The following is a 9,115-nucleotide window of genomic DNA, read 5'->3' as shown; positions in this document are numbered from 1 at the left end:
GCATGCCAACATATTCATAATCATACACATAATTTAAATTGTTTGTAACATTATTAATGTCGTTAGTTTTTCCTAGTAAAGGACTGTACTGAGTTTATTAGTTTAAAATTGACTGAGTTTATTAGTCTAATTTATTAACTTTATTTATTATAAAATATTTTAACACTTAGTTTATTAAAGTCTTTATTTAATTTATATATACAATATTCTTACACTTATCACAACTACTTTAATTTATATTATTTATTTACAATATTTATTTCCGCGTTACAATTCGAAACTCGACCCGATTATATTTTTCAGACTGCCTTCAACAATTAAAATTTCTCTATATATATATATATAAAACAGCCGTTAGCCTGGAATCTCTCTAAGCCCACGGATGTTGACCCTTGAATTGTCTCGAATGAAATGAAACGCCAGACCGGTTTCTACACGTCATTTTGTTTATCTCGAAGCTTCTTTGATCTTCGGTCGCCGACAAATTTATTCGACCCTTTTTCTGGAGAGTTCCAATCGCAGGTATACCTCACTGGGACTCCATGGCGACGTAGCCAGCGACGTCGCCACGGCTACTCCTGGCCACTATAGGTCGCCAAAACACGTCGCCAACAACGCCGCCAGCGATCACCACAGTCGCTCTCGTTATATAGACAGAAATGGACGTGGAAGAAATCGCACTGTTATATTATTTTTATGTACGTCGTAAAAATATTAAGCAGAAGAAGGAAAAAATATGGGTACATCCTTTTATATCAAATCGAAGCCAAAGTGGTGTTTTTGTCAAATTATATGAAGATTTAATGAAATATCCCGAAAAAATTTTCAATTACGTGAGAATGTCAGTGGCATCATTTAATGAATTATTGAGCTTATGTCGGGATGATCTGACTAAACAAGATACTGTGTTAAGAAAATCCGTGAGTCCAGAAGAAAAACTTTTTGTAACATTGAGGTAAGTAAACATTTATTTCTAATATTGTTACATTTAAACTATTACACATTAAATAAAATTAAGTAGAAAATTTAAATTATTTATAAGTCATATATATCAAGAATTGATGATTCTTCGGAAAAATTGGATACGGATGCGGGTGACTGGTAGGAAGAATGTGGCATTTCAGATCCTCCAGGACGAGAAGAATATCCAAAGTGATGAGTAGAATTATGCACTTGTTGTGATTGGGACCACGAACTTTGCTGATATGGGTGTCTATAAGTCCCCTGGTGCCCATAACTGCCCGGAGACTCAATATTACGGGTGGCATTGTCAAACAAGGTCATCATTTGAATCCTCGTAACCATTTTTTTTTCTTGAGGTACTTTTTTTAGGGTACCTAACAAAGATAGCAAAAATAGTCTATCTTCGTCCTCACTATTGGCCTCATGTTTTTCTCTCATTTCAATACTTCTGTTAAGTGTTTCAAGGAATTTATCCTTCTCAGGTTCTGTAGTGGTATCTTTTGTTTTTTTCCTTTTGGGACATCGTACCACCTCCCTGTCTATTTCAATATTCTCCACAGATTCGTCACCAGCAACGTGCTCTGGTTCCTTAATAGCTACCACAGGTTTTAAAAATTGCAGCTGCTGGAAGAATACATATTGACTTTTTCGTGATCCACCACCGGATCCAGACTTTAAATTTTTTTGTCGACTAACTTCCCTTGTATAACACCCTCGTATACTTTTCCACTTTTTCTGTAAAGCAACACCTGAAACAAATGAAAATTTATATATAATAAATATAGATGATAATATATTTATAATATACATAATAGATAAAAATAAATTGACGAGATAATTTAATTATTTTTTTGTTCTAGGTATCTTGCATTAGGATGTACGTTCAAAGAACTCTATTACAACTACAGACTTGGTTATACAACGATTTGTACTATAATTAGAGAAGTGTGCGACATAATATGCCAACATCAAAAAAAATTTATAATTATGCCAAACACAGAAACCGATTGGGAAACAATTGCAAATGGATTTGAAAAAAACTCGAATTTTCCACATTGCATCGGTGCTATCGACGGAAAACATATCAGACTAATTCAACCGATAAATTCTGGATCGCTGTACTATAACTATAAACATTACTTTTCCATTGTTTTACTTGCAATATGTGATGCTAATTATAATTTCACATATGTAGACATCGGAGCGTATGGAAAAAGCAGTGATTCGGGAATTTTCAAAGAAACTTCTTTTTACCAGAACCTTGTTAGCAATTCTCTAAATATTCCTGAAGCCAAACCACTAGAAAATGGTGACTACATTCCATATACGGTAGTAGGAGATGAAGCCTTTGGTTTACACGAAAATCTTATGAGACCATATGGAGGACACAATCTTAGTTACAAGCAAAAAATTTTCAATTATCGTTTATCCAGGGCGCGCCGTTTCATTGAATGCACATTTGGTATATTATCCAATAAGTGGAGAATATTTCACAGACCATTGAATGTACATATAGAATTAGCAAAAAAAATAGTAAAGACATGTTGCATTTTGCACAATTTTGTACGGTCAAGAGATGGCTATTCATACGACGATACTTTGACGATATCGGGGTTCCAAACTGCTACAGATCAAGAACGAAATAGAGGAGGTAGAACAGCACTTACATTTCGAGACAAACTGGCAGAATATTTTGTTAATCACCCACTACCATGGCAAAAAAGAAATGTATAATAGGTATATAGGACTAATTGTTAGGAAAATATTTAATAACTTAAGAATCCGTCCTCTAATTATATTATATTTTTTATTATTACAGACTATACCTAATATATCTAATAATGCATGATAAATCTGTAATAATATGAAATATATAATTAGAGCACGGATTCTTAGGTTAGGAAATTTTTTTCTTGGGTTATTACATTATAATTAACATATATTATAAATAATTAACATATATTTTATGTTATAAACTGGTAATAAATCATTGTACTTACATAGTTGTTTTTTCTCTTGGTTACTCATTTCTTCTTTATCTTGAAATATATTAACTAATTCCTCCCAACATTTAATTTTTAAGTTGCGATCTGAATAATCATTTGACGCACTGTTCCACAAACATGGTCGATTTTCGATTTCTACAATAAATCTTTCGGTATCAAAACTCATTTTGCTTCCTAGTTTTCAAAGTAGCGACTGGTTGGCGACTGAATGAGTGACGGTACGTATACTCTCCTTTATATTGCTGGTATCGTCGCCAAGTGGCCAGGGTAGCCAGTCGCCACAAGTGGAACTGTAGACACTGGCGACGCCTCCAATTCGGGCCCGTCGGGAAGTGGTCGCCAAGTGAGGTACCTGCCATTCGTTTTAAAAGAATTAATTGGAAACGTCGCTGGCTACGCCGCCATGGCATCCCGGTGAGGTATGGCCCTAAGACGGGACCCGTTTGGGTATTACCTGCTAAAAAATACTTGTTAGAAAAAAGATGTTTACAGTTAAATATGAATTATATATTTATCGTAACAGGGCACTTTATTTCTATCAACTGCACCTCTTCATTTTCTTCGATAAATGCATCTGGAATAAATGTTGGATGAGGGCTATTATAATTATTAATAATTAGCCCTGGTTCATATGAAATCAAATTATTTTAATAATTTTGTTTCCCATGAGGTGTTCTTGTCACAATAATTGGTATATAAAGTGAATGCTGAGGTCAATTTGTACGCTCTTACTTGGGTTCATAAGTGTGGAATTCAACTTTTTTCTCTCTTAATATTTTTATCTAATTGTAGAACAGATTCGAGATATAGGCAACTAATACATAATATATATGAAAATGCAACTATAATCGTACAACTAGACCAAAATACAAATCCCATCCCCATTAAGAGAGGAGTGAGACAAGGAGACGTAATATCGCCAAAGCTTTTCAACCTAGCCCTAGAAGACGTCTTCAAAACTACAAATTGGTCAACCTATGGCATCAACGTTAATGGCAACAAGTTAAACCACCTCAGATTCGCTGACGACGTAGTGATTATAGCGAGCACATTCGAGGAACTGCAAATTATGATGGGGGAACTAGCAGCCAGCTTCCAATACGTCGGTCTTAAAATGAATATGAAAAAAACTAAAATAACGACAATCACAGATGACCCTAGACGTATAACTATAAATGGCAGTGAGATAGAACAAATCCAGGAATATATCTACCTAGGCCAAATCCTGAGACTTGACAAAGAGAACCAAAGTGCGGAAATTACTAGAAGAGCAAGACTCTTTATTTACAATTACTAGCATGGGCAGGATTTGGAAAAGTTGAATACTTAAGAACCGTAAAATACCCCAATACTTGAGGAGCAAAGTGTTCAACCAATGCATCCTTCCTATCATGACATATAGATGTCAAACCTGGACCCTAACCAAGGCAAACATGAATAAACTAGCCACAACAGAAAGAACAATGGAAAGAGCAATGTTAGGTATACGACTGTCAGATAAGAAGAGGAACGACTGGGTAAGATCCAAAACAAAAGTCGAGGACATAGCGACAAAAATTGCCTAAATGGAGCTTCGCGTGCCACACATGTGTACGTTTGGTGAACGCAGTTCTGAGGCTTATATATGCGCATCTAGGCTCCTACAATTTACGGCTAAATTCTGGCGAAGCAGTTTGAAACTGATTCAACATATGGCCGGACTAAGACCGATTTTTTAAAATACTGGCGGAGCAGTTTGAAACTCCTTCAGCAGATTGCATATTACTGACTTGCAGGCGTGATTCATTGTATTAGTTTGTACAATATTACTCTTGTGTGTTTACGTTTCTAAAATTAGTAAAATGGCAAATAAAAAATTAAATGATGCTGAACTACTTGAAATAGCGAAGAATTTAAATGAAATGGAGTATGACTTTATTAGTGAAGATAATGATGATTCGATTCTTCTTCTTCTCGTGCCACTCCTAACGGAGATTGGAAATCATCATGGCCACTGCGACTTTGTTAGCAGCGCGCCTAAAAAGTTCAATCGAACTACACCCGAACCATTCACGTAGATTACGAAGCCACGATATTTTTCTTCGTGTATCGTATTCGATAGATGACCTAAAATTATCAAGATTCATGTTCTTCTTCTTCTAATTTAGAAATTTACAGTGATGGGCAAGAGTTAGAATTCGTATCTGATCTAGAATCTCTCAACAACGATTCTGAACCTGATATTTTTTATATAATACTAATAATAATCCTAATATCATTTGTAATAATTGTGCAGGTAATATATAAATTAGTATTCACTTGTATAGTTTTGAGTTTTGTTTACAATTTTGAAGGTATTTTGAAAAAATTTACTTTCATGGAAAATTCAGGATTCTTCCAAAGTTTTTTTGCATACAGGGAAGCAGATCATCCGATTCATTTTTATAAATTATTGGAAACCAATAGATATGCTGAACAGAAAATAATATTCGGAGTTACAAATGCAACATTAACAAAAACAACATTATTGGAACAATGGAGAAATACAAATCGATCCGAAATTTTTGTTTTCTTAGGTCTTCTAATTTGGATGGGGTTGAAATTGTAAACCCACTTTGAAATACTATTTTAGCACCAATTTGCTGAACAAAAATGAAATTGAAAAATTTATTCACATGTCCAGGATAAGGTTTGAGCTCTTTTCCCCAATTTTCACTTCTCAAACAACGAAATTGCCTCAGATGATAGGCTCAAAAAATTCCTTCCCTTGCAAAATTTGCTAATCAAGAAGTTCCAATCAGCATATGTTCCTGACAAGAATGTGTGTATGGATAAGACGATGATTCCTTTTCGAGGATGACTGAGCTTTCGTCAATATATACCGGGGAAGTGGGACACAAATACGGTGTAAAATTATTTAAGTTGTGTGGAGTTAAAGGTTACACATACAATTTTAAAATTTATACCGGAAAAGAGCAAACACCTAATGAAAAGTCAATGGTACAAAAGTGGTGCTACAGCTTATGGAACCACTTTTACATTCAGGTCACGTTATGTGCACAGATAATTATTACACTAGCGTGAATTTAGCACACTAACTTCTGAACAAAGATACACATTTAATAGGCACACAGAAAAAACAGGAAGCATAATTAGAAAGTAGTAAGTAAGCCTAAATTAAAAAGAGGTGAATTAGTCATGAGGCAGAGCAACAGCAACGTCATAATTGGAAAATAGAAACACAAAAGAGATCTTTCTCAGTACGGAGTCGGTGCCTGAAATAGTGGATGTGCCGACAAAAAGGAATGTGGTGAGAAAGCCTTCCATAATCGTGCGGTATAATAAAGTGAAATCATTTATAGAAGTCTCTGATCAAAAAGCATCCTATAATAGTTATCAGTAGTGCGTAGGGGTATTAAATGGTATAGAAAAGTCTCAATGCATCGCTTCTGAAAGTTAATTCATCTTGAGTCAATTTTTCAGACAATGCAGGCATATTTCTCCTACTCTTCTTCACTGTGCCACAAGCTCCGGTGTTTCTATTGTATAACCAATAAAATAGTTCTGGACTTGTGTACCAGTTATCTACGAATAGCCTTTGTCTTAATATTTATTCATTAGGGTTGTTACAATATAACCCGATCTTCATAAATTTCCAATATCGGAGTTATAAGTACTCGAACCCGTAGGTATATATAATAAAATCACAAATATATCCAGTTTTGCAGACTACGAGTAAAAAAAGTTTTATGCCAAAACGGTGACGTTTAGATGGTATGTACTGTTGAATACACACGTTATTATGTATGAAAAATAATCTCCCCTTGAATAAAAGCAAACTTTCGTCAATACATACGTTATCGAAAGGTTGAAAGATATTGATAAATTTTGTTTTGAAATGATCTACCAACATCCTAACTTTGAAGAGAACATCATTTTCACGTTGAACTGAGTTGTCACAAAAATGTAACATCTTCAGAATATTTTGATACCGATCCCGTGACATCGCTTCTGCAAAAAGAGGTGTGCGTAATAGTGGATTCTTACTCCAATATTCATGAAGGATTAACTTTTTGTTCTTGGCATCAGAAAGGTTAACGCCAAGAAAACATACAATTCTTCATTTCTTATATCTTTCCACGTCTTAGATCGCGACTTATTTCCGTGTTTTCTTTCTCAAGTTCTTGTAGGGCAAACCTGTTTGTTTCATCCACAAATTTTTGCACAATATCACTAGTAAAGAAACTTTCAAAAATTTTTAATGGTGTGGATTCTGCGTTCAAGTAATCCACTTTACTTCCTGAAGTAGAGCTATCGAAAACAAATTTATTAGGTGATAAATTATTGGTAGTCCAGTCAAATTTATGAGCAATGTTTATATTAATTTCGTCATCTTCACTATCTTCAGAATTATCATTATTATTAGCTTGCACCTATTCACATAACACATTCACATAACACATATTCCACTTCATCATCATCACTTTCTAGAATTAACTGTAATAATTCTGCTTCACTCAAACCCTTTTTCCCACGAAACATACTTCACTACAAATTAGCACAAAACCTCTCTCAAAAGTCAGATCAAAACTAATGGCATGGTCAACGGGTCAACACCGTTTGTTGAAATTCCTTACTCCGGCATAAAAATAAACCACACCTATTTTTCAATTTCATTGGTTCAACAATGATTTGTCATTTGTGCACTTCCTTTAGTCACTTACGCCTACAGCATAGGACTTCTAAACAAGTAAATACAACTTGTATACAAGTGGTTCGTAATGAGAGCGCGTCACTCAATTACTTGTTACCAAGTGGTTCGTATTAATGCTGAAATTAAAAGAAGAACACAACTGGCATGGGGCGCTTTCGGCAAATTAGCATATATCTTGAAAAACACCTCCATTCCTGTAAACTTAAAGAAAAAGGTGTATAACACATGCATACTACCAGTTTGTACTTACGTCTTGGAGACAGTAGCCCTTACCAAAAAATCTGCTAAAAAATTAGAAACAACGCAAAGAGCAATGGAACGAATCATGCTTGGAATATCACTAAGAGACAAGATTAGAAACACCGAGATAAGACGTAGAACGAAGATTAGGGATATTGTGGAAGAAATTGCAAAAATGAAATGGCGCTGGGCAGGTCACGTAGCCCGATATAATGATAACAGGTGGACACGGAGAATTCTAGAATGGAGACCAAGGACGACAACAAGAAGTATGGGAAGACCTCAAAAAAGATGGGTAGATGACATAAGAACAGTGGCAGGCAAACAGTGGATTAGATTGGCGCAAGATAGAGAAAGTTGGAAGCAATTGGGAGAGACCTACATTCAGGAGTGGATGGAAAATTGTTGACAAAGAGAGGTTCGTATTCGCTCCGTGCGTGACTGACGCGACACCTACCGCCTTCATCTGACAATTTTGGACCTACCAATTTTCAGGTTAAACATATGACATATGTTTGACATTGTTAAATACATGCGAAATTGACAATTATTAATATTTAACTTTTTAATTATATTTTTTTAGTTTATGTACAAAATAAATGTAGTATTAAAAACTGGGTTTCTTAAAATTCATCATAGTATATCTTTTCAACCACAAACCGAAAAGAAAGGGAAAAATCTAGTACCGGCAAATCAAGTTCTTCACGTGAAAGAGCATATATGTATTTAAAAGCAGTAATAGTAAAAGTTATAATATAAAAGCTAAAGTCATCAGGCACTCTGCAGTTAGCTTGAAGCCTTATAAAATATCATTTAAGGTAAATTATTTAAATTTTTCCTATTTCAATTGCATAAAAATGAAGTTATGTGATATTTACTTTTTCATATTAATAGCACGGATCCATCTTTTTCTTTTCTCTAATTTATATGTAATCTTTGGGAACCTATAAAAACTACACTTACTATTTTTGCTATTATTAACACAGTTAAATACGCAATATGTATTTGCATATATTTTTCATAAAATTTATGCGTAGAAAGGTAGAAATTTTGTTATATTTCGCCGCTACGCACGCTGGCATCGTTTCAAAGTACCCCTACCATGGTCACGCACGGAGCGAATTGATGGAACGGATTTTATAATACTCGTATACAAGTACACCGCACTGAAAGGGCTAAATATATTGTAGTTCTTTTGTAGTAACTTTTGTAA

General features: G+C 34.6%; 1 protein-coding gene across 1 annotated transcript; it reads right to left on the bottom strand.

Moving 5' to 3' along the window:
- Window positions 1–1,035: 1,035 nt before the first annotated feature.
- On the bottom strand, window positions 1,036–3,135 carry LOC140442121 (uncharacterized). The gene is made up of 2 exons (XM_072533199.1): window positions 2,964–3,135; window positions 1,036–1,712 (listed from the first exon to the last, which is right to left on the bottom strand). The coding sequence occupies exons 1-2, from the start codon at window positions 3,133–3,135 to the stop codon at window positions 1,036–1,038; spliced, it is 849 nt and encodes a 282-aa protein (XP_072389300.1).
- Window positions 3,136–9,115: the final 5,980 nt, after the last annotated feature.

This window comes from Diabrotica undecimpunctata, chromosome 5, assembly GCF_040954645.1.
Source record: "Diabrotica undecimpunctata isolate CICGRU chromosome 5, icDiaUnde3, whole genome shotgun sequence".
In the NCBI taxonomy this organism is placed as follows: domain Eukaryota; kingdom Metazoa; phylum Arthropoda; class Insecta; order Coleoptera; family Chrysomelidae; genus Diabrotica; species Diabrotica undecimpunctata.
This window is presented reverse-complemented; position numbering and strand designations above follow the sequence as displayed.

Excerpts from the sequence above, each read along its gene's own strand:
- LOC140442121 (XM_072533199.1), bottom strand. The coding sequence starts at position 3,135 with ATGAGTTTTGATACCGAAAGATTTATTGTAGAAATCGAAAATCGACCA. Across the intron at positions 1,713-2,963 it reads CCAAGAGAAAAAACAACTAT|GTGTTGCTTTACAGAAAAAG; the intron begins GTAAGTACAATG and ends CATTTGTTTCAG.